Source organism: Gossypium arboreum, chromosome 11 (assembly GCF_025698485.1).
Source record: "Gossypium arboreum isolate Shixiya-1 chromosome 11, ASM2569848v2, whole genome shotgun sequence".
Lineage (NCBI taxonomy): Eukaryota > Viridiplantae > Streptophyta > Magnoliopsida > Malvales > Malvaceae > Gossypium > Gossypium arboreum.
Window position 1 is genome coordinate 15612795 of NC_069080.1, and position 25165 is coordinate 15637959.

The 25165-nt window shown below is 33.7% G+C and overlaps 4 protein-coding genes across 7 annotated transcripts; 3 read left to right on the plus strand and 1 right to left on the minus strand.

Moving 5' to 3' along the window:
- Positions 1–253: 253 nt before the first annotated feature.
- On the minus strand, positions 254–4614 carry LOC108489676 (TOM1-like protein 2). Of its 2 annotated transcripts, none has more exons than XM_053021736.1 (4): positions 4524–4614; positions 1809–2363; positions 1266–1526; positions 254–836 (listed from the first exon to the last, which is right to left on the minus strand). In XM_053021736.1, the coding sequence occupies exons 2-4, from the start codon at positions 2292–2294 to the stop codon at positions 453–455; spliced, it is 1131 nt and encodes a 376-aa protein (XP_052877696.1). In that variant the 5' UTR covers positions 2295–2363; positions 4524–4614; the 3' UTR covers positions 254–452. The 2 variants fall into 2 exon arrangements, with proteins under 2 accessions (XP_052877696.1, XP_017649858.1); XM_017794369.2 differs by lacking the exon at positions 4524–4614 and adding an exon at positions 2521–2727.
- A 4795-nt stretch (positions 4615–9409) lies between these two features.
- Positions 9410–11696, plus strand: LOC108489567 (rho-N domain-containing protein 1, chloroplastic-like). The gene is made up of 2 exons (XM_017794206.2): positions 9410–9549; positions 10498–11696. Exons 1-2 carry the CDS (start codon positions 9510–9512, stop codon positions 11517–11519), a joined length of 1062 nt encoding a protein of 353 aa, XP_017649695.1. The 5' UTR covers positions 9410–9509; the 3' UTR covers positions 11520–11696.
- Positions 11697–12352: 656 nt separating this feature from the next.
- LOC108489566 (putative E3 ubiquitin-protein ligase XBAT35) lies at positions 12353–16893 on the plus strand. Its single transcript, XM_017794205.2, has 9 exons — positions 12353–12750; positions 13042–13156; positions 13405–13485; positions 13567–13655; positions 13748–13839; positions 14012–14093; positions 14373–14475; positions 15089–15174; positions 15997–16893. Exons 1-9 carry the CDS (start codon positions 12628–12630, stop codon positions 16744–16746), a joined length of 1521 nt encoding a protein of 506 aa, XP_017649694.1. The 5' UTR covers positions 12353–12627; the 3' UTR covers positions 16747–16893.
- A 1458-nt stretch (positions 16894–18351) lies between these two features.
- LOC108487498 (U-box domain-containing protein 3) lies at positions 18352–23116 on the plus strand. 3 transcript variants are annotated; one of them, XR_008274096.1, is made up of 6 exons: positions 19245–19419; positions 19509–19789; positions 20077–20193; positions 20536–22407; positions 22622–22745; positions 22876–23116. XR_008274096.1 is itself a non-coding variant. In XM_017791856.2 (5 exons), exons 2-5 carry the CDS (start codon positions 19514–19516, stop codon positions 22685–22687), a joined length of 2331 nt encoding a protein of 776 aa, XP_017647345.1. In that variant the 5' UTR covers positions 18352–18624; positions 19509–19513; the 3' UTR covers positions 22688–23116. The 3 variants fall into 3 exon arrangements, 2 of the variants coding, with proteins under 2 accessions (XP_017647345.1, XP_017647344.1); XM_017791856.2 differs by lacking the exon at positions 19245–19419 and adding an exon at positions 18352–18624 and having other exon boundaries at positions 22622–23116; XM_017791855.2 differs by having other exon boundaries at positions 22622–23116.
- The last annotated feature ends 2049 nt before the right edge of the window (positions 23117–25165 follow it).

Here is a 25165-nt window from a genome sequence, read left to right on the forward strand (position 1 = left end):
TTAGAAAAAGAAATGGGGTTTTTGTATGCCACAATATAGATAACAGTCGAACAACAATTGAACATAATAAGTAAATTTATCAAAAACCAAAATTATATATATAGCAGCTGCGGATGAAATTGAAACAAGACATGCCCATACATATACATAAAGTTAAAAACGCCCATGATACACCCTTATCCAGTAATAATAAATGCAGTGCAAGTGTGTCTATGTTTGTGTTTGAGGGTAATGAAATAAAAACATTGACAAATGCAATCCAATACGAACTTTATATATGTTTTTATATTAGAAAGCATGTAAATTACACGACCTGATAAACTAGTATGCATTGGGACTGGACCACTACGTAATCTTATTCAATACTTACAATAAGTCAACCATAAAGTTACCAGCACAAAAGTCGTGCATTGGAAATTAAAACCAAGGAAACGCTCTAAACTCCTTAATTCTCAATCGTGTTTTCTTGTTACTGCTGGTTCATTAGTGTCTACTTTTTCGGAAGCACTCATCTTGGTTTCTTTATGGGTCGAGGGAGAAGCTGTTTTCTTGGTTTCATCATGCGTTGAAGGGGAATCACTGATCGTATTTTCGTTACAGGTCTCAACTGGAACAGTGGCATTAGCTGCAGTGGTGCCCGAGTTTTCGGTAAGCTGTCTTCCGGACATTGAGCCGGCTTCCAGTTCCTCGAATTTGGAGATGACCTGTTGAAGCTCATCATTCAGATTCAGTGCCTCGAAGAGAATTCCATCATCATCAGTAGTGCCTTCTATGATCATCTGAATAACAGGCTGGGATTGCTTGCACTTCTCCAACATGCTCTTTGTCAACTCGTCCTGCAACCAAAAACTTTTCTCAGTTTTTTTTTTTTTTCATTTGTTATATCATTCCAATTTGGAAAAGAGTTTGCATTCGGGGAGAATGCATTTAATAGATTCCTCGACTTGGAAGATATTATGCGGAAAAATTACTTTGGAAGAACAACAAGCTTCATGATGCAGATAATAATAGCATTCTGAAAAATATAATAAAAACTAAATTGCAGTAACATTTCATTTCCTGGCATGCTAAAGCATCAAAGAGCACTAGATCAGATAAAAGTTAAATGAATTAAGGAAATAAAATCGCCAATCGAAGTAACAGTAAATGTTCTAGTTTCAAATGACTACATAATATATATGGGCGGATTTGCAGCAAGGTCTGAAATACAGAAAACAAAGTACATACAGTTAAATCATGTTTTCAGCTAAAAATTGATTAATTACCATTGTGGGTTTCGGCTCAGTTTCCTTAACCAACATGCTAGAAAGCACCTCAAGGCTGTTCCAAGTTACTTCGAAAACTTCCTTCTTTTGCTCAACAGAAAAATTCCCATAGTTGTAGGCAAAATCACTGGCATGCAATTCTGTCTCATTGTCAGGATAATCTTCAGAGGGAGGCAATCTCATACAAGACTCCAAGGAATACTGCAAAGGGCCTGATTTCCCGTTACCTACTGGTACATGTGTACTCCTTTCTTTCAAGCTCTGCTTTATATCAAGATAGGAGAAAAAGTTAAACAAAAACTAACGACAGGTTTCATTGTTGCTAAACATATTTTTGAAAAAACACCCATAGAATTTTCCTAGGCATAATCATAAATCAGTATGTTGATAGATTGCAATGATATAGGAAGCAATGAAGAAACTACAAATGCTATTGCCCATTGATTGACATCAAACCACTGCCTAAACCAACATAACATGAAACATGGAAACGTAAGAAGAACACGAAATCAAAGTGAAAATTTGTTTTTTTTCTTTTTTTACCTCATAAGTTTGGTGAAACACAGGGAGGTAAGCAAGATCCTGAGATTGTCCCCAAGCACGAATCAACTGCAAAGCCCTTCCTCTATTCCCGTGATCCGTGTTGGGATTCTCAATCATCTTCATCATCTCTTCCAAAACTTTCTCGGAAGCCACCTCGGAAGCTACCTTCTCGCAATTGGTGGTACAAGCTTCCAACAAATCGAGGCTCAACCATTGGATGACAGCGTTTTTGCCCGAAATCTTCTTCTTGATGGCCCTAACAATTTCGGTCCCATTGAACTCTTCGCTGTTGATCATAGCACATATCTTCATGTTCAATCCCCAGTTGGGTTCTTCTAATGTCTCAGAAGTGGCCTCATCGACGACTTTCGACTCGGGTGTGGGGCCTTGAAGAATTTCCTTCATTTTCCCACTAACCATTCTACTCATTTGAGCTCCACCCGTTCTCAGTTTCTCGCCCCATTCAGAGAGTTTCGCTTTATCCATACCTCCTTGTTTGCGTTACTAACCAAACCAGATCTCCACTTGATTTGAAGCTAAACGAAGAAAAATACCCTAAATTGAAATAAATCGAGTAGGTTAAAAAAATTTACCCCAAGTAAAGCACGACGTTGTTTATAAGCAGAGACGATAGAGAAAATGGGCAACTTGAAAATATCGTAGCATAAACATTAAATAAAAAGAAAAAGAGGATATCTGAGAGCTGAGTTACGGTAAGAGAGGAACTGAGTTGGAATCGGTCATTTGCTTAGCGGAAAGAGAGAGAAAGACGATGAGGAGGAGAATCGTCCGAGTCTAAGATACGCGTGTCTCGTCTAGCGACCTTGTGTTTCCTGGGCCCGCTAGGATGGTTCCTTTTCAAATAAGTCGTACATCGGCTCACGTGTGTCAGGTTTTTTCAAATGTTTATTTAGGAAACTTGTATGAATATATTGATTTTTTTTTTTTAAATTCAAAGATATTGGTGGGGTAGAGGTGTTCGGTAGGCTGAATTTGTGCTGAGCCTAGATATAATGTTAAATTTAATTTGAATTCTTTATATTATTTTTAAAAATTTTATATATTTTTATTTATTAAAAGTTTTATATATTCACATTAAAATTTTTTAATGTTACATTATAATAATATATAATACTATTATGAATTTAATTTTTATGTATTATAAATTATATAATATATAAATAATATAATATAAAACATTATAAAATTAAAAACAAGTCATGCTACCATATTTTAAGCAGGCTTAATTTTTTTGTTTAAAATTTATTTTTCAAGTGTAATATTTTTGCGCAAAATCCTCTCAAATTTCATGCGAGCCTTCAAGCTTTGACAAAGTTTGGTAAGTGTTACATGGCGCATGAAGTTTGGGATTTTATCATAAATTTGATCATTTATTCAATTTTTATGCTTTTACATTATTTGCGATTTTATCATCAATATATATGAAATAACACATCATGAAATTCATAAAATTAACAAATAATCACTAAAATTTAGCCATATAAACTCACAAGTTCAATTTTTGTATTATAACGATAATCATAATTTCATAATAAATATTCCAAATAAAACATTATATCATTTCTAATTCAACACTTATCAATTATAATTGGGTATGTGATCAATTTATACATGAGTCATTCATATATTTTTCTTCCTCCTCCTCTCCATCCACATCTTTGGTATAAATAACACACTTTTAAGTAACCTTATCCATAATTTTCACTAATTACTTATGTGAATATTTAAGCTATCCACCAGTGTCATAGTCACTAAATTATTTATATCTGGAGCTACGGAACTCCAAATTAAGATCCGCTAATTTTTCCTAAAACTAGACTCACATATCTTCTTACCATAAAATTTTTAGAATTTTTGGTTTAGCCAATAACTACAGTTTATTCTTTAAAATCACCCCTATTTTGTTATCTGACAGTTCTGACCCTTCTTCACTAAAAGTTAATTATCTCTTCATACATGATTCGAATGATGTTCCCGTTTGTTTCTCTTGAAAATAGACTCATTCAGGATTCTATATATATAAATTTAAGACCCTAATTATTTTTATTCAATTTTTTTATGATTTTTCAAAGTCAGAACAGGGGAACCCAAATTCATTCCGACCTTGTCTCACAAAATTTATTATATCTCATGATTTACAAATCCATTGCTTGCACCGTTTCTTCTATGAGAAACTAGACTCAATAAGCTTTAATTTCATATTTTTTTCATCTTCTAATTCGATTTATACAATTTATGGTGATTTTTAAAAGTTAGTCCACTGCTGCTATCCAAACTTGTTTTAGTGCAAGCTGTTTATTACCATTTTTCCCCTAAGCTTTTAATAATTAACAATTTCATCCCTACTCAATTAGCCTCTCAATTGAGCTTATTTTTCTTAATTAGCACCTTATTCTATCACTTTAGACTACTTTTCAACCTTTGGAAATCATAATTTCAGCACTATACTTTAATTCCAAACATTTTCACAATTAGGTCCTCAAATCAATTTCCATCAATTTTACTTGATAAAATTATCATATATCAAAACTAAATCTTCAATTATATGTTTATCATCATGTGCTTCCAGCACTCATCCATAACAACTTTAAAAATTAGCCATGAAATCAAAAACTAATGAAATAGTAAGTTGGACCCAATTGTAAAAGTTCAAAAACAAAGAAATTTCAAGGAGAAAGCAAGAATTAAACTTACATGAAGCTAGAGTATGAAAACCAGCTTGAACCCTCTTCCATGGCTGTTTTTCAGCTGATGAAAATGAAGAGAATTGAAGAGAAATCTAGATATTCCCATTTGGTCCCATTTTTATTTAGTTAATTTTGAGAATTTTCCAATTTTGCCCTTAATTCACCCCTTTGCTGATTTTTCTCAGCTATTGCAGCCAAAAATATCACCTATGGGCTTATTTCCACTTTAGATCCTTCCTCATTTGACATTGAGCTATTTACTCCTTTTAGCAACTTTTACACCTTTTTCAATTTAGTCCTTTTTATTTAATTAACCACCCAAACGTTAAAATTTTTTGGCGAAATTTTAATACTACCTTATTGATACTCTGTAAATATTTATAAAAATATTTACGGCTTAATTTATAAAATCAAGATCTCGATACCTGTTTTTCTCAATTTCTTGACTTAATAAATCTTTATAAAACACAAATTACTAATTTAAAAATCTCTCAAAATCACATTTGGCTCATAATTATTAAATAAATAAATTTACGAGCTTATTTGTCGAATTTAGTGGTCTCAAACTACTATTCCTGATATCATTGAAAGTCGGCTATTACACCTATTTTTAGGGGTGAGCAAAATCCGATTTGATTCGAAAAACTCGATAAAATTTTTAAATTTTGAATTAAATAGTTTAAGTTATTCGAGTTAATTGAGTTATTCGGATCAACTCAAATAAAAAAAAAATCAAACTTTTTGGTTTAACTCGAATATAAATTACACAATTCAAATTATCTGAAAATTCAAATAAGAAAAGGCAAAATTACATCGTTTTGATAAATGTTTATCTTTTCTAAAGTTAAAAAATCAAAACTATTATAAATGGCAAAACTATGTCATTTTGATAAATGTTTACCCTTCAGCCTTACTTATGTAGTTAAATGATCTTGCATTTCGTCTACTAGTTAAATAATTAGTCCATGTAAACGCAACATTGAGTATAAATAATATGATTTGTTAACTCAACTCGACTTGACTCGAAATTTTTCGACTCGATTCTAAAAATTTTCAAATTGAGTTTGGTTCTTAAAATAGGATTCGTCAACTCGACTAACTCGAAATTTTTTAACTTGATTTAACTTGACTCGACCGAATGCTCACTCCTACTTATTCCCGCTTCACCCTTCAAAATCTACCCCAAAGTTGTATAAACCCTCCTCTACTCCACTTCAAAACATATAGAGAGTTCCGAATTATTTGGGGTTCACAATACTACTCCACCTACTTTTACAATCCTAATTTTATTTTTTAAATATTTATTTAATTTTTAGAATATTAAATAAGTATTATTAATTTTTTTTTATTTTTGATAAAAAATTATATTATATTGAGGGCCTTTTTGGATAGGTGTTTACCTTTATTGCAATGTGTTTAACTTTTTTTTGTCTCACACTACAAAATCGCTAAAGTATATAGTCTCAGTACCACCATTGTTTTTACACCAACAGCAGGTAAACGCATCGCCCATCCAAAGGGACCCTAAGTATTGTTAATATATATTAATTTATTGCTTTTTTTTTTGCAAGTTTAAGGTTCAAATATGGACAAAAAATTCTTGTAAACGATCTATTCTAAAGAAATTCATGAAATTGAAGTCATTAAAGACATCAGATATGTATATGTTTCAATACAATTGTCAAACTTGATGAATTAATGTCAAGAATCAATTAAAAAATCACAGTTCAATGTAGGAGGATATTGTTTAGACTAGTGTATAGAATTAAAATGTCATTTAAGCCACTCATTTATAACACACTTGAACTTTATGATGATGGCGATATTGAGACTATGATATCAACCCATTTTTCAATGGAAAATGATGCAATAAAGTTGTAGCTGAGTTGTATGATGCTGAGCAGGATTGTGGAGTAAGTGATATTCCAAGTTCATCCATGCTTGTCATTAATATTTCTCCAACTATATGTGAACTATATGAGGTGGGGAACCCGTATACAGAGTTATCATATGCGCCAATGGGAAAATTATCGTTTATAAATAGATTGGATCCTAACCCAAACGAAGCTTTGGACGATTCGTACCAATATGTTGCACCATAAAAATTATTTATGCTTATTAATTCGAATATGGATGACGAGTAATACAAATTTTTAAACGAAGAAGAATATATTAATGACTTTAGTGATCCTCAAATTAAAGATGTTCCCAATGCCAACATTAATAAAGAGGAAAAGGAAGGGGAGGGAGAAAAAGAATAAGAAGAAGATGATGATTTTGACAATAATGCCAACGACAATACTGCTGCAAACTTGCTAGAAGTTGAAGGAGATCATATCATTCTTCGTCTCCATGAACCTCCATCCCATATGCACAACATTAACATAAATGAAATCAAGGCCTTGAAATTTCCAAAATATCCCGACATAGTGCTAAGTTATATAATGAGTTCAGCTGCAAATTCTGAATATCTATATGTAGAGGCATAATTTCCATTAACGTATGCAGTTGTGGTAGCCATCAAACACTACAACATCAAAGCTAGTGTTGATTATAAAGTTGAGGTATCTTCACCGACTTTATGTGTTGGGCAAGTGCTGGAAGTATAAGAATGGGTATAATTGGAGAGTTAGGGTTGTGTTAAGGAAGAGGACACAAATTTGGGAGATTCGAAAATGGAATGGATCACACACTTGCACTTCTGCTTGACTTTTAAAAGATCATCGAAAATTAGATTCAGACTTAATTTGCAATCGCATTATGCCTTTGGTGAAGGCAAGCCCGACTATTCTAGTTGTTGTTCCAATCGCTGACATGCAATCTCATTATAATTACATCGTCAGTTATCATAAAGCTTGGTATGCAAAACAAAAGACCATTTATTGATTATATGAAAATTGGGACAATTCTTATAACGAGTTGCAGTCATGGTTAGCAACAATGCAAAAATTTACACTAGGTGTCGTGGTGGAATTGCAAACCCTCGATGGATATGATCTATCTAGTCAACTAGTTAAGGACACAAAAATACTCCAACGATTATATTGGACAAAAAGCGTGACCAATTGCAAGCTCGTTGTCCAAATAAATGGGACTTGGATGTAAGGTAAGTATAAGTAGATCTTTCTAATTGTTGTTGCTTTAGACACAAATTGAAACACCATTTTGATAACATTTGCGATTCTGGAGAAAAATAACATGAAGTCCTGACATTTTTTTTTCTTACAAACTTAAGACGATATGTTATTAAGGAGCATATATATGCTTGATATTTGATCGAGCCAAATCAATTAGTGCAATAATAAGGCTTTTTAGAGTTCAATGAGGTCCTCCCAATGCTTACCCAATTTACTACATTCGTCATATTACATGTAATTTTATGGCGGAGTTCCATAATGCCAAGCTACGGAAAGAAATTATTAACATAGGTACATACCAGATGCATTAGTTCTTTTACATGTATAAATATCAATTCTAATGTTAACAATACCTAAACTTAAATAGGATACAAACTTTAATGATGGGAGAGATTACATGTATATATATTTTCGATGAAGTATTATATTATTTATATCTACTATGGGTACAATTTCCTCAAAAATATATAAATAATATTATATTTTGTACATTTTCATAATACATAATAACCATTTAACTATATTTATATTTAATTATATGTGTTTAAGGATCAAATTGATAGGATTTATAAATGTGGAGGGTTAAATTCATTGAATTATTTAGAATTATGATCAAATTAATAGAATGTGTAAGTATTGAGGACTAAATGTGTTCCTATACCAAGTAGAAAAAGCCACATCATTATTTCCATACCATTTAACGGAGAGCGGCCAAAATATAATCGATTTAAAACATCAGTGACAAAATTAAAACTTTTTATAGTTTAATGATCAAAACAAAAAAACCCCAAATAATTGGGTGGCTAATTGTATAGTTACCCTTCATTATAATAGTTAAGTTTGCTAAAAATTGAATTTTTATATTTTATATTTTATATTTTATTTTCTATAACAACTTTTCATCTATAAAATAACTATGAAGAATGAAATAAGTTGAGATATCTATAACATATTTTCATTGATATCATTAATACTCTTTAATGAGTTAGGTTTTATAATAGCCTATTGTTTCAAATTTGTGTAAAATTAATTGTTTTTCTAAATAAAATAAATATAATAAACTTTAATTAATTTATTATTGTAATAAAATATTTAGAATTTATATAAAATATATTAATCAAATTTAATTAAATGAAAATAATATTTAATAAATTAAACAACATAACAACATTTGTACATCTTAATAACGATATTAACTAAATCTCACAAATTAATAATGTTGTTAATATATTATAAATTTAAAATTTAAAAATTTAAATATAATTTAAATCTCAAATGTTGTTATAGTTGTCTTAAATATTATTATAAGTGCATAATAATAATCTCTATAACATATTTAATTATAAGTCTTTATTAATGGTTTACTATAAAGTTAATATATGTTACAGTTCTATGTGCTCTTTTCAAAATTTTGAACTTTAGTCTCTATATCTTTATTTCATAGAATTTAATATTTTATTTTTAAAATTTAAAGTATATATTAAATTATTAACACAATTAAATTTTTATTAAATTAGTTGGTGTGATTTTTGAAATAAAAAATCATTTAGTAGCAATATAACTTGAAAAATGATATTGTAATGAACTTGAATTTGACAAAATAATTTTAATAGTGTTAACAATTGGTAAAATTTTAAAATTGAAAAGTAAAGAGACTAAATTCTTAGAAATAAAAAAATAAGGACTAAATATTAAAATTAGAAAAAGTACAGTGACCGTTTGCAGAAAAAAAAAAGAAAGAAAGAAAAACAGGGAAAAACCTCGGTTACTTCAAAGTACATAAACCCTGCGAGGTGAATGCAAGAGCGCCACAAAAACGCTTTCTTTTGGAGCTTCACCAGAATCTCCCCAAACCCATGTCGCACGCACTTCATCTTGTTTCCAATAACGTTCCTGGTAAATTTCTCTTCCTTTGCATCTTATTTTCTTGGGAGATTTTAATTCAATTTCCTTCGTTTTCTGTTTGGTTGCCAAGAAACCGTGAGAAATGAAATGAGAGGAAAGGAAATGTTTGCTCTATTAGGTTGAGGAGGGTGTTTATACGTATCCCATTTTTCTTAAACATAGCTGCGCTCTAGAGGTTTCGTACTCTGTTGTTAACTTATCCAGACTGCCCTCCTTTAAAAAAAAGAAACTGTTTAATCCATACTAATCTTATATTATTTTGACCATTCATCCTGGTTTCTCTAAAATATTTGAAGATTGTTCAGTTTTACATGTTAAATATATTTAGGTATGGGAGGTTGTTTAATTGTGTTATGCTTTCTTCTTTTTCTTTTATTTTTTGGAAAAATATGTTATAGAATAATGCTTTTGATTGTACCATCACCAGTCGGTAATTTTCATAGTTAGAGCAGGCGAGAGTCATGCAATAGGGTTAATGGTCTTTGAGTTTGTCTCAGACTCAGTGATGGCACACACAGTGAATACTTAATAGCTGATAGAGCGAAGTTGAGTACATTGTGCATCTATACAACCTTTAGACGAATGGAGAGGTGGTTGAGAAGTGGAAACTAAGCCTTATCTGCCATTTATATTTGCCTCAATAAGTAGAAACTTTGATGTATGTTTAGTAGGCAATGCTTATATATGTTTGAGAGAAACTTCGTTTTCAGTTTTTCCTGTTTAAGTGATTTAAACTTTGGGACGATTGATGTTGATTGTGGGATTCACCAAAGGGAGCTATGAGACTAGATTGTCAAATCGTCAGTTTGTGTAATTTATTGACTATTTTTTATTTGGGTTTCTGGTAAGTGTCATGGGTGAAGAAATAGGCTATAAAAGATCTTTCTTCTTAAATGGTTATCTTCTTAAATTTGTCTCTGGGTACTGATATTATTGTAGGTTATGGACCAGCAGACTGCAGATATCGCTCCTGCTCAGGTATTTCTGGAAGAGCCTTGACATTATCTCCTTGCTCTTCATATAGCGAACACAGAATTTGTTCGCTGGTGAAGATAAGATCTTCAAAATGTGGTTCCAGGGGAATACCTTTTGCATGCAAAGCAAGTTCTAGTGGTTATAGGAGGAGCCCTGACTTCTCGAGGCAAAGACATGGGTTGCAAGGTAGGAATAGGCAAAATGAAGACAAATATAGTTTTGAAAATCTTGATGAATCTGAAATGTTATCTTCGAAAAATGGGCCAGTTCTCTCGCTATCCAGTTTGACAAATTTTCAAGCCACAGCAGCCCCATCTCCAAGGGAGAAGGAGATTGTGGAGCTTTTCAAGAAGGTCCAAGCTAAACTTCGAGAAAGAGCAGCTGCTAAAGAAGATAAGAGAGCTGAAGCCTTACAAAGAAAAAGCAATGAGAGTGAAACAGTTGATTCGCTCCTTAAACTGTTGAGGAAACACTCAGTCGAACAAGGTAAGAAAAATGACGGCATTGGCAACAGCAGCGACCTGCATTTGGATCATCCGGAAGTGAATGACTCTTCCATTGAAGATAAAAGCTCCAGCTTCTTTGATTACAAAAAACCTTATGCCCCTACTTTAAGTAGACCAGCATCAAATTTTCGACGCAAATCACCTGTTCCGCGAACGAAATATCAGCAAGTTTATTCCAGTGAGGAGACCATAAATTCAGACAGAAATTTGAGTTTGGCTGAGTCACCTGCTGCGCCTGATCACTTGCTGGAACTAGAGTCTGAATCTGAGCCTGAGTCAATCTATCAAGAACCTAACATGTTAGATGAGTTGTCAGAGAACAAATCTACGGATGTTGGTACAGATGAGAGTGAACAGCAGGTTGAACACGAAGATCTCAGTGCGTTGAAGGTACAAGAACTAAGGGCACTTGCAAAATCTCGGGGTTTGAAAGGATTCTCCAAAATGAAGAAGAGCGAGTTGGTGGTCCTGCTGAGTTAGTTCATGATGAAGCTACCAAAAACGAAAGATGACTTGCATTTTGATAGCTGTGAGATGCTGGTTTTTAAACTTTTAATACCACTTACATTTTATTTATCATTGGGAGATGAGAAACCATGGATGTTTACATATTCAGTCATTAAAGAAATCAATCTTCTTTAACATTATATTAACAAAGCGCAAGTACTCATTTTTTAAAATTCTAGCACAGGCGAGTTTTGTATATTATCTGATAGGAAAGGATTGTATGAAACAGTGACGCCACGTCATCTATATCCCTTTCCAATAGTTTTATGCCACATTAGTACTCTTATCTTGAATTTCAATATTTTATCTTGAAAAAATTAAATCTAAATTAAAATACTAAAATTCAAGATAAAATTTTGAAATTCAAGATAAGAATAATAATGTGGTATAAAGTTATTAGAAAGTTATCTGAGATGTCGTGTCGATTATCGTTTCATACAATCATTCTCTTACTTGATTGCACAAAATATTATCTAATTTAGTTAATATAAAACTTGTAATAATTTATATAATTAAATAATATTTTAAGTAATTGGAGCCCATCCAAGTTTAAGTATTTAATGTTGGAGTGGCATAATATAGTGAAAAAATTTTATATTAGTAAAATTATAAACATTATTTAATTTTTTATATTGTCCAACTCTTTTTTTTTTTTGTTATCCTCCAATACAGTCTTTATCATTGTTGACATTTTTCTTTAAATTTTTATCAATAATTATTAATTGAGTAATATGCAATTTCTTTTATTAAAATCGTTTACTTTCGAAACGATAACTATTAAATAAACAATCTTTTACATTTTTATTAATTTTAGTTTAATATTATGAAAATGTGATGGAATTGAACATGGATCCACTTGGCTGTTTAGGTGTGGCTATTCTCACCGTATCAATCTGACAAATTATCTTCCCTCAACTCTTTGTTTCCCTTTGTCCTCCAATTAATACAATGCAATATTTACAACTTCTTTAGAAGTTTCGTCCTACAAATCTTCACCACTACCACCCGCTTTCGTTTCCTTCAAACCTCTGGTGCACTTCTTGCTTTTGCTTCAAAAATATTTGTGGGTAAAAGCTTATAGATGGGTCAGAAATTTGATACGATGCGCCAAAAGCAATCAAAAGACGAGTTGCTTTATCAGGCTGCAATTACCGGGAACGTCGATGACATTAAAGCTCTTTGCAGAGAAGGTGCTGGCCTTGAGGTGCGTATACTTCAACTGTTTGTTCCCCTTACGTAGTTATATTCAGTCAGTTTTCTAAGGTAATTTTGATGGAAAGTCGATAAAGAGCTGGCCTTTAGGGAACGTTGGTTTGTTGTTCAGTTCGCCTTAAATTGTACATGTTGAAGTCTGGGTGTCGTTCGTGGTTCCCTGAAAAGCAGAAATAAGTAAAAAAAGAAGTAATTTGATCATTTATCGTTGATTCTTGCTTATATGTGTGTTTTGTATAATGAAATTATGAAAGTTATAGTCTGAGTTGTTTTTGTGATGTAGTGGATAGACAGAGATGGAAAGACTGCCCTCATTGTGGCATGCATGAATCCTGAATTAATAGATGTGGTCAAGACACTGATTGAAATGGGTGCCAATGTCAATGCTTACCGCCCTGGTAGGTTTCTTTTGATGGTATATTTTGATTTTTGCCCAAGATTCGTTTTTGTAATAAGTTCTAAATTTCTGGACAAGTTATATACTCTGTTGCATGGTGTACGCACTCTCGCTTTATAATTAAAAGTTAAAAATATTCTGAATTGGGTGGATAAACATTGAACAGTTGTGTTTTTTTTTTATGTTTTTTCCTCGGTAATAAAAAGCATCTTGTGTTAACTCTGCTTCTCATTTAAACTTCATTCGCAGGACGTAATGCAGGGACCCCATTACATCATGCTGCAAAAAGAGGCCTGGAGCAAACTGTTAAGCTGCTTCTTTCTCGTGGCGGTATGTCTTCATATTTGCTTAACTCGGGAATTATGATCTAGTTCGGTATTATAAGCTCCTGTTTGACATTAATGTTTTCAGCTAATTTTTTATTGAGGAATGATGATTGTCAGACACCGCTTGAGGTTGCCAGAAATAAAGGGTGTACAAATATTGTCCGTGCAATTGAGGTACGCTTGAGGGAAATATGTGCATAATTTATTAATTTTTTTTGCTATAGTAGGTTTTTTCCTAGGCTTCATGCATGTGTTGTTCTATCCAGAATCATATTTGCTGTTTCTCTGGCTGGTTTCGGGAGTTTCACGGTCCAAGCTTCCTTGGTGGATTTGCTCCTCAGTTGTTATCAAGGAAAATGTCTGTACAATGTACATTTACTGCCTTTATATCCAACTTTTCTTGATATTTTCCACACTTTTTAGTTTATCTAGAGCATAACTGATGCTCATTAAAACTATATATATAATGTTAACTGATCAAGTCCACTTAAATGCATTACTTGTGTACTAATTAATGTTCTTTCTTGCAGCTGGGTTGTGATTATACCTTGTGGTTCTGGTAATCCCATGAGGCCTCCCAGATTTGAGCTTGCAATATATTCCACTTTTCAGGTTAGGCCACTAAAATGGTCATCTTGTTTTCAACGCAATGCTTTAAATTTTCTAATACTCAATTTGCCCTTTACCCTAGTCCCCTGGAAGAATATAGTCTGACTTTGAGAATTATTCAATAAATAACTTGTGAAGAGAAGTTCATATAGCCATTTTATTCATCATATAATGTCATAATCCCCTTTTTGTTTTCCTTTTAAGTTTGCCTTTCAGGCATAGATATAACTTTTAAAAATGTCATATATTTATATTTAATATCTACATTCTTGATAAGAGCAGGATGCCCAGCCTCATACGGTCATTGCTCTTTGGAAGGCCAAAATTGAAGAACCCAAATTTCATAAATCAGATCCAGCACTTGTCATATTTGATCAGACAACCAGTAAACTTCCTATAGCCGAACCTATTGTCCCTTTTTTTTTTTTTTTCCTTTTCTGATAAGAAACTGATTTGGTAAGTATTTGGCTGTGTTTAAGGATACTCTTAGTCATGTTATGGTTCTTATTGTTCTTTACTCTCCTTAGGCATTGAATGTTATTAATTGAATTGGTTGTTCCATGTTTTGGTGTTGCATATGACCTTTATGCATCTGTAAAGCTCCTGCATCATGCTTGTTATTCTAGTGATATGATCAACTTTGCTATTTGATGGTTTCTATATAAATATGATTAATATAGAAATGGTTGATTAAAGGCATAAGTTCAGGTCTATGATTGATCTTTTTCTCTTTTATCATTCCATTGTTTTGTCATACATATATATATCAATAAGATGAGGCAAACTTCATCATTGATTATTTAATTTGCAGCTTTGGAATTGGAAGTATTCTGTGATAGCAAATTGTTTAGCAATGAATGAATGCAGTCGTAAATCTAACTGTTAAGTGAAATAGGCAATGGCTTTCTCATTTTCCCATTGTATTCACCAACAGTCCTTTTGTGTATGATATCCTTTGGTGTTTGAGCCTTTTTACTCATTCCATTTTTATCTGTTAGAAACTCGATACAAGATTGCATCTGGAAATGAGGGAGACAAGCAGCAGCTTCAATGGTTGTATAGTGCATGCAAAGGAAATATTCAGGTTTAGTTGATTCTATATATCACCCTGCTGAAATTTGTATCTCTTAGTTTTTGTGCAAAAAAGAACTGAATACATGCATGTTCGAAATTCTGAGAGGTGATAAAAATGGTGTCATTGGATATTTAATTCATTATGAAAAGCAAAACTCTTATCTGATCAGATGGGGAGGAAATGAGCGTATAAATCATCTTTGGAAATAGGTTCTTTTATCTTTTATAGGAGGAACACTAGTGTTACTTCAAAATGTGTATTTGTATTCACAATTTCAGGTAAACTACATCACAATACATTCTTGTGAAAATAGAGTCATTGCATCATTGTAATTGTAATAGCTCTAATTGGTCTAGTTTCAATTAGATTGGGATAGACTTATGCTTGGATTCAAATGTGAACAGTTAAGAGTGGAAAACATGATTTTGTTATTTTTCTGAGCATTTCAGTATAAATTGTTTTGAATGCTGCTCTTCAAGTTATGGAGGCTATAAAATTAGAGGAGTGATGGTAAACATGCATGTGCTTGGTCCTTTGGTCTGTTAAAGAGGATTGCTTGAGGTCTGGTTTATGACTTAGCACCTTCATTTGTTCAGAAATCAAGTTAGTCAGGCAAGTGCAATTTGTTTTCTTGAAATTTCTGTCATTTTTCAGTGGGGGACTTAGAATATTTTGTTGTAAGTAACTCGACGGTTATGTTGGATTAGTTTTGGAAAGTAGTGTTTTATGTTTCACAAACAGTACTATTTTTTCTTCGCTTTGTTTGATAAATTGCATTATATAACATACAGTAAGCATCTTCCATACTAACAAGAGCTGCAATGTTTCTAGGTTGTCCCGTCCCCAACATTTTTTGATACCCAAACTTCAAGTGCAGCAAATGCACATCAAACTGTTGCTGAATCTCTAGAACGTAATAATAACTGGAGCTCTGGGGCAGTTGATGCAAACGGTTGGGAGATTTCTACAAATGCTGAAAGTTATAATGGATGGGGTCCTACTGATGGACGGGAACATTCAGAGCTAGGTAACACAGGATGGATGGATGGACCAACCAGAAAGGATTACAATGGTTGGGGTGTGTTAGATTCTGGACCAACTGTCCAAACCCTTGGAGATCACAGTGGTTGGATGGATGCACGAACTAAAAAAGAAAACGACTGGGCTGTGCCTGATTCTAGACCTACTGGTAAACAAAGTCATCAAGTCCAAAGCCTCTTGGATCCTCCTGCCCATGTCCAAACAAGTGGATTCAATGCTTCCATGTCTCCATCTGCTCCACCAATTCCTGATGATGTTTTAGTTGAAGAACCAAGTCATTATCCTTCAATTGATTTCAATCCAGTGCATTTGCCTGTTACAACAACAACAGATCATAGAGCCTCAACCACAAATGATGCTAAAGGAGATGGTTCTTCCTCTTGTATAATATGTTGGGAAGCTCCAGTAGAAGGTGCATGCATCCCCTGTGGTCATATGGCTGGTTGCATGTCTTGCTTAAATGAGATAAAGGCCAAAAATGGACTATGCCCCGTTTGCCGAAGCAAGATAGATCAAGTTATAAGGCTCTATACCGTATGATGGATGGAAAAACCAATAATGCACATGGATTGTCTTATGCATGGCAGATTAAACTTATTGAAATTTTAAAGTTTTTGTTACGAAATCAAGTTACTGTAAATGACATTATCATATACTAAGAAAAAAATTATTTAGTGAAATATACAATTCCTTATCCGTGTCATTCCTAGAAACTTCATATGATTTGAGTGATATAACTTGAAGCTGAAGCAAGTGAATCAGTAACTCTCTGACAGGTTTGCCTTTCTGTCTGTTTTCAGACATGTGTATGTTTCGTTATAAAAGTAATCGCTGTAAATCTCCCTTTACCAAAAACAAAGAAAAGGAGCATTTTAAGGATCATGTCTTGCAGAGAAAAAAAAAAGCTCATGTTTTTATGATGTCTTGGCCAGGAAAGTAGTCAATTTTAGTCTTAAAAAGTAGAAGCACTAAAAGGAGCCCACCATTGCAACAGCAAGACCCTTCCCACATCTCCAGGATCTCCTACTCCTTGCTACAGTCCAAATTTACTGTAGTTTCGTAGTGCCAGATTGATAGGACGAAGCATCACTTTATTTTTCACAGTGAGTGAAAATTTACCACGATCATGGGTTTGAGATTACCGTCGAGAAAGGAATCATAAAGATTGATTGAACTGTAAGGCCACTTACTGTCGAGACGTATGCATTTCTAGTTGTTTGCTACTGGATTGACCATGTGACCGACACTTGAAGATATTGGTAGATTAGGATAAGGGATAAGGTAGTTTTGAAAGTAAAGCTAGCCTTAAATGAAGCCTTGGAATCTTAAACCCGTGTCGGTCCAAAGTTAAATATAAAAGCAAAGAGAAAAAATAATAATAATAATTTGTATGATCAAGGGGGGTGACTAATGTAATCTGATGTGATTTGTTAAAAAGGAAGTGGGATTTGCAAGCATGTATTTCTGAAAAACTAAAATAGAAGTCAAAGCAGTTAGAAAGAGTTTGAGCAATTAATTTGGGTCATTAAGCAAACCCTTTTTAACCAGGTGAAGTGATTGACTTGTGTGACCTCCATTAACTAAGGTAATTTAGGAGGTTTATAAGCTAGTTTTGTACAAAGAGAAACAAAGTAATGACAGTAATTTCCCACGAAAAAGATGAAAGTGGGGAGACACATGACATGATGCAACTTATGAACTGAAAAAGGGGATGATTTCGAGAGGTTTGGTTCATCTTCAGGAAATATGTTTGATAGCTGGCAATGGATCAACAGGACCAAAAAATGGGGCAATCTGTTATAATTAAAGCAGCTAAGGGACCTGAAAATTTGTCTTTGTTTGTACTTGTGTCAGTTTGTAATGAATGGGAACTACGGGGTTTAAATTTTATTTTTTAAAGAATTAGTGTTTTATAATATATTTTTTGATAGAAATAATATTTTATAATATATTTTATCATTTAACCCAACCATATTAAAACATGCAATTATCGTATAAAATATATAAAATAAAATTAATCTCGAAATTCAAATTGCCTCAGTAGAAACGTTACTTCAAATGTTTGTAACACTTTGTTTGAAATTCTTTGTTTTATGTAATCATTTGATTAAATACTAATGGTAATTAATTACAAGTCTCCTCCTGACAAATCTTCAACCAAATAGGGGTCCCGCCCAGTTCAACCTTCTCTTTCTTTTCTTTTTGTGTGTTTCCTTATTGGGTTCCAGTTCTGTCAGCTTTCTCCCTCATGCAACTTTTCTGGGGAAAAAGAAAAAAAAAGCTGAGCTTGAAGTTGTCATGTTTAATGCTTCAGGGTTTAATATTTGATTTTTTTTTCAGGTTTATGTCATTACTCAAATGTACATCAAGATCCTTGCTTTCTTCGTTTCACCAGCTTAAACCCACTTCAAGAAAGAGGTATATATATTTCTTTATGGTGAAATAATATGTCGGTGTGTTTTTCATTATATAAATTGGATTTAAGCACTGGGAAGCTCTTGTATTTTCATGTGAATGTTATTTTTGAGTGCTGTTTGTTCTTGTTGCTGTGATGTAGCATTTGAAATATATATTTTTAATAGACTGAGTGTAAAAAAAAAAAAAAAAACCCAGGTTGAGTGAGTTTACTGATTAGCCATTTTTGATTGGAAGCTTTGCTAACTCTGTTAAACTTGGCTTTTGATTTTGTTGTACTTCAAATTTGTATTTACTTTTCTTCAACTAGTAAATGAAGAATGAATTTTTTTTTTCATATTAATGTTTTAAGAATTCTCTATCCATGTCACTTTAGCTCTGTTAAGAAACAATGAGGTGTGTATTATACATTTATACACACTTTTATAAAGCTTCTTTGTTTTTCAATCAAAATCCTCTTTCCTTTAATTTGTGTTAGATAGCTAAGTCTAAGGATTTTAGACCATACTGGAAAAAGTCAACAGTGACATTAGTCAAAAAGCCCTTTTCTTTATACTCGATTTTTTTTATTATTAAAATTTGCTTGTTTTAAATTGGAAATTTAAATTTTGTAAAGTGAATTTGATTAAAGGTTTCCCATGGCATTGGTGAACAATTTCCAGTAGCAGTGCATGTGTTTGTCTATGTTCCCTATGGACATCAATCAAAAGCCTTTCACTTGCTATGAAAATTTGTAAAAATATCTGATCTTTATCCTTTTGCTCGAAATGTAGAAGACTGGACTACCTTAGATTATGGGTAAAAGACAACACCGACAATGGTGCAAACTTCAAATTTCTTCAATGGCTTTTTTTTTAATAAATTCTGATTTGCTGCATACATTACAGGTCAGATGGAAACAACCTCTGTGAGATATCTCATCAACAGCATCTCTCGATTTATTCATCTCACATCATGCCAGAAAATAAAAGTTGTTCCCATGGAAAAGAATTACAGAAATATGGTTGTCGTGTTAAAAATTTTAAAACCACTGCTTGATGATATTGTTGATTGCAAGATACCTTCAGATGAAACTCTATATAAAGAGTGTGAAGAGCTAGATTTGCTTGTGAATGAGGCTCGAGAATTGGTGGAGAAGTGGTGTTATAATATGAGCAAAATCCACAGGGTAAGTTTAATTTCAATCTGTACTAACACTATCTGTTGTAACATCACTGTTCTATGATCATATTCTAGTTTTTGATCATTATGCTTTTCTATGTTCACTTTTTAAAACCAGTATCCAAGCATATTTTAATGGCATTGCTTCAAATAAAACAGAGAAGCCAAGCTTGAATTTTGGATATTGAGATGAATTATGTATACCTTATTCAGTAAAAGAAGTAGGGCTCTTAGGCTTCTACTACTATCATATTTCATTTTATTTATTTATTTATGTTTTAAAAACATATACAGGTTCTTCAGAGTGAGTCTTTTCTGATAAAAATGCAAAGCTCTTCGCTTCAGATATGTCGAGTATTACAGAGATCATTGCAATCATCACTATCCACTTCAAGTATAACCACCGTTCAGGTACGGAAAAGGTCAAATTTATTGTTCATGCCATTATTGGATGACAAAAATAAATGCTATCCCATTTTTGGAGCCTTTTCTGATAAAAATGCAAAGCTCTTCAATTCACTTCAGTTATGTCACATATTATATAGATCGAATTCGAAGTCGTCATCATCCACTACAAGTATTGAAGAAAAGATCGAATTTGTTGTTTCATACTATGTTTGGATGAAAAAAGAAATGGTAGTCATTTTCTTTCTACAAATTTTATAGTCCTTCTGGAAATTGTCAAGGCAGATAACTTTTTCAGTGTTGTGTCGGTTTTGTGTAGTGACACTAACTAATATTCAATTGTTTCAGCACTGTATGCGGGAAATTAAACGTCTACAGCAGGAGAGGTCATTGGAAAATGTAGGAGAGGCTTTGAGAAGTCTAAGAGATGATGCTATTCCTTGCACTGATCATTTGATAAAAGTTTTCAAATCACTGAACTTGTTGTCAAGCCGGGATTTGTTCAAAGAAACTGTGGCTGTGGAAAAAGAGAGAATGAATGTGCAAGTCAACAGTGCAAAAGGGAAATTAGATCAAATCAACCAGATTGTGGATCTCATCTCTTGTATACGTGATTATATGCTTAAAACACAGCACTTTGTACCCACATGTGGTATTTTGATACCTCCACGCTTCCTTTGCCCCTTGTCGTTGGAACTTATGATGGATCCTGTTATTGTCGCTTCTGGGCAAACTTATGACCGCACTTCCATCCAAAAGTGGCTTGATACTGGATTGTCCATTTGCCCAAAGACCCATCAAACACTTACACATACAAAGCTCATTCCAAATGACATAGTCAAAGCTATGGTAGCAAGTTGGTGTGAGGAAAACAACTTACAACTTTCTAGTAACAATGGCCGTGCAAAACTTGTCTCGATGTCTTCTCCTTCAAATCATTTATCATCTCAAGATTTAAATCATACTGATAGTACTTGCTTTGCAAACGGTAGTTGCTCCACATCAAGATCATCACCTGAAGGTAGAAATGGTTTAGAGAAGCAGAAGATTGACACCTCATCAAGATATAACCAAGAATGCTATGGATACCAAAGCAGGGAGATTGACAAGTATGATCAGCAATCCTCCAATCAGTCATTTATTCACAGCAGGACTGAATCAGCCTCAAGTGAAGTTTCTAGCATTGATTGTGCCTCTAGTAGTTCAAAGAAACATGAAAGGAACGACTTAGCTGAAATTTCATCTGAGGGACTTGGTACTTCCTCATTAACAGAAGAATCTGGACTTTCTTCCTGGATAACAGGAAAGCAGTTGCAGGCCTCTGGAGCAAAAATAGAAAAGTCAGTCAACGGAAACCATAATTATAACAGCCCTTATTTCATTGAATCTGGGTCAGGATGTGATGATTTGACCACGAGTTCCCATGTGAAGATGTTAGTGGACAACCTTAAAAGCCTATCCAATGAAGTCCAAACAGCAGCTGCTGCAGAATTGCGCTTTCTTGCAAAGCACAACATGGAAAATCGAATAATTATAGGTCAATGTGGTGCTATTGCGCCATTACTTTCTCTATTATACTCAGAAGTAAAGCTAACGCAAGAGCATGCTGTTACAGCCCTTCTAAACCTCTCAATTAATGAAGATAACAAGGCTAGAATTGCAAAATTGGGAGCAATAGAGCCGCTAATTCATGTTTTAAAGTCTGGAAATGATGGAGCCAAAGAAAACTCTGCGGCTGCTTTGTTCAGTCTTTCTGTCTTGGAAGAGTACAAGGCAAGGATCGGCCGCTCTGGTGCTGTAAAAGCCTTGGTAAATCTTCTAGGCTCAGGAACATTGAGAGGGAGAAAAGATGCTGCTACTGCTTTGTTTAACTTGTCAATCTTTCATGAAAATAAGACTCGTATAGTGCAAGCTGGCACAGTGAAATACCTTGTCAAGTTTTTGGATCCTGATAGTGGGATGGTTGACAAGGCAGTTGCTCTTCTCTCGAACCTGTCCACAATCACGGAAGGGCGTTTGGCAATTGTACAGGAAGGCGGTATCCCAGTACTAATTGAAGTTGTTGAATCAGGGTCGCCAAGGGGTAAGGAAAATGCTGCCTCTGCATTGCTGCAACTATGCCTTAACAGTTCCAAGTTTTGTACCTTGGTTTTGTACGAAGGGGCTATTCCATCCCTAGTTGCGCTGTCTCAGTCCGGCACACCAAGAGCTAAGGAAAAGGTATGCAGCTTAGTTTTTAACTCTTCTTCTGTTACAATGCTACAGTCCTTGCATTGTCTGCTCCTGTGTCTGGAATTTCAATATAGTAAGCGGAATTGTGATCATATTCCTTAATGTAGCTAATTAGATTGGTTTGGAAAAATGTGTTATGTAATGCGAATTTTCGGGATGCACATCATAAAGCATATGATATATTGTTTTTTTAATGTTGCAGGCACAGCAGCTTCTTAGTCACTTCCGGAGTCGGAGAGAAGGTGCGACAGGGAAGGGCAGGATGTGACATATGATAACTTGTGTTATATTTTTATTTTCTGATTCTTCTGATACCCTTCTTGCATGTAAGTTGTTCTTTTCTCATTTTATCTTGTTGGAGCTCTCTCTTCCCATACATTCTTTAGTTGTCAAGCTATATGCATTGGCATTGTGAACTCTATTCTTTATTTCTTTTTGATCCCTATGGGAAAATAGGGCAAGCTTTCCAGTGAGGTGTTCGGTTTGTCTATAATTTGCTGCGAATATTTCCATGGAACATAATAGCTTGCCATAGGATTATGGTATGACAGCTTCACTTTGTTTTTCTTCATTCAGTTTAGTTCATGTAATAACTGGTTCTGATTTGTTCCTTAAGTTTTGTAAATATGTTGTACATGTAATCTACTATATAGGTTCTTGTTAAAAGGATACTTTTGCAATTTGGTTTGGTTTGAAATGTTCCATTTTCTGTGATTTGGTATCCCTGTTTGTTACTCCAGGGCAGCATGCAATATTCGATAATAGGTCAATTTGGGCAGTGCTGTCACCTGAAATTTGCAGCATTCATTCAAGGCCATACTTCTCTAGTCGTATGTTTAAGTGTTTAGGAAAAAGGGAGTAGCCGACGGCATGCACTGGTCCACTCATGTTAGTCATGGGATGGGCTGAAAGTGAAATTATACAACAGCTGGCATTTATGGTACCATTCCATAATAACTAATACTTCTAACCAGACTCCTCCGGTGTTTGATCTCTCATGGCCTTTCCACCACTTTTCTTTCTTTCATGAAGTCAGAGGGTAGAATTTGTGATTCCAATTGCACCCGTAAGCACATTGATTCACATTTTATTGTTAACAAGATGAAGAACGTTTCTCTATTTAGTGTTTTTTTCCACCGCAAATAATAAATAATTTTGCCGACAAACATTAACTTCATTTGCTTAAAACAATGATATATTGATATGCACATGGTAAACATGCCAGAAGGTTTTTTAAGACATGAAGTTGTATGAAAATCCCTTCATTTAAATTTGCAGTTAAATTGGTGATTTGACAATTTAAAAAGTGAATAATTGTGTTAGCCTTCAACAACAAATTGATGACAAAGAAACATGTTGGTTTTTGATAAATATCCGGTCAAATAAATAGATACAAGTGTCAGGTTTACGACCAGTTGCCAAGGCCGAGAGTTTTTATAACCCAATATTCATAGTGGGTCTAGGGATCTTATAATTGGGCCTGCTACAATTGTGATCCACAGAAAACAAGTATGAAAGATATAGTGGATGTAGAGAGATTTTATAATACTGTTCCTCCTTTCGCACCACACTGTTTACACTTGTCGTTAACCGGTGATGGTTTTTTTTTGGACAAGATTAACATTTGCTGGGTTTGTTCCAACTGTGCCCCATTGTTGTGCCATGTTGTATATTGGTGATGGAGTTTTGTTTTGGTGTACATGGACATCTATTTTACTCTTAGGTTGAGTGTTGTTCCGTGACAGATAATGAGGCTGGACTTAAATATTTAATGGAGTGATAAGTTATATTGCATAATTATTAAGGAGAAACATAAATTTAAATATTAAAGACGATATTAAGAGAGGTAATTTCAGTGATTATCACTATTAAAAAATTCTTTACTCAATTAAAATTGACACATGATATTTTTAATTATCTGTTAACTTTAAATTTGTTAATAGAAAGTATTGTTTTGAACCATAATAATTACATAATTATATTTTAAATGCATGCTTAGAATAAATACCTAACTAAAAAATTAGTTTGAGGTATTATTATTCAATTAAGCATACATAAAAACACCCTATGGTAACGAGGATTAGGGGGGCTTGGTAGTGCCATTCAGTGTGTCATGTGAGTGGTTTACTTTCTTTGTGGGACCGCAACGACAAAGCTGGCTCCTTTTCTGTCAAATCACCATGTAATGTGTTTTTTTAATGATGTCTGTGTGGTGGGAAATTTCAACTACATGTTATGGAAGTTAAAAGCCCCGCCCAAAGTCCACTGATTTTTAATGGCTCATGATGAGTGTGAGTGGATCCGAGTATTCTGGAGCAAATTTTCTCTTGGCGGGCTATTATTTGGTATAATCCTGTTAATCTTAAATCCTTCCTTGTGAGTTCCTGTGGTGGATCTGGTTGACTCGAAACGAATTTGTATTTCAAGGTACACTATGGTCGGCGGATGAGCTATTTTTCACAAGGAAGTTAAAGGTCAATCTTTTGAGCTCAAGCATTCTGGGGAGATGCTTTCATCGTTGAAAGAGCGTGATGGAAACATCCATTGCAGTGTGCACCATGCACAGGCGGCTTTGGACTCCTCCACCCGCGGGTGTCGTAAAATTTAACGTCAATGGGGCTGCAAGGGGTAAACCTGGTTGGTGCAAGAGAACTGAACCGATGGTGGAGTCTGACTAATACAAAGTTGTTTTCTGGTGTAGCTCTTATGTCTCACAAGTGACGCCCCTGGAAGTTTCTTATGGGAT

Excerpts from the sequence above, each read along its gene's own strand:
- LOC108489676 (XM_053021736.1), bottom strand. The coding sequence starts at position 2,294 with ATGGATAAAGCGAAACTCTCTGAATGGGGCGAGAAACTGAGAACGGGT. Across the intron at positions 1,527-1,808 it reads TGTTTCACCAAACTTATGAG|AGCTTGAAAGAAAGGAGTAC; the intron begins GTAAAAAAAGAA and ends GATATAAAGCAG. Across the intron at positions 837-1,265 it reads CTGAGCCGAAACCCACAATG|GACGAGTTGACAAAGAGCAT; the intron begins GTAATTAATCAA and ends TTTTGGTTGCAG.
- LOC108489567 (XM_017794206.2), top strand. The coding sequence starts at position 9,510 with ATGTCGCACGCACTTCATCTTGTTTCCAATAACGTTCCTG. Across the intron at positions 9,550-10,497 it reads TGTTTCCAATAACGTTCCTG|GTTATGGACCAGCAGACTGC; the intron begins GTAAATTTCTCT and ends ATATTATTGTAG.
- LOC108489566 (XM_017794205.2), top strand. The coding sequence starts at position 12,628 with ATGGGTCAGAAATTTGATACGATGCGCCAAAAGCAATCAAAAGACGAG. Across the intron at positions 13,157-13,404 it reads TGTCAATGCTTACCGCCCTG|GACGTAATGCAGGGACCCCA; the intron begins GTAGGTTTCTTT and ends CTTCATTCGCAG. Across the intron at positions 14,476-15,088 it reads CATATTTGATCAGACAACCA|AAACTCGATACAAGATTGCA; the intron begins GTAAACTTCCTA and ends TTTATCTGTTAG.
- LOC108487498 (XM_017791855.2), top strand. Across the intron at positions 20,194-20,535 it reads CAAGTATAACCACCGTTCAG|CACTGTATGCGGGAAATTAA; the intron begins GTACGGAAAAGG and ends CAATTGTTTCAG. Across the intron at positions 22,408-22,621 it reads CACCAAGAGCTAAGGAAAAG|GCACAGCAGCTTCTTAGTCA; the intron begins GTATGCAGCTTA and ends TTAATGTTGCAG.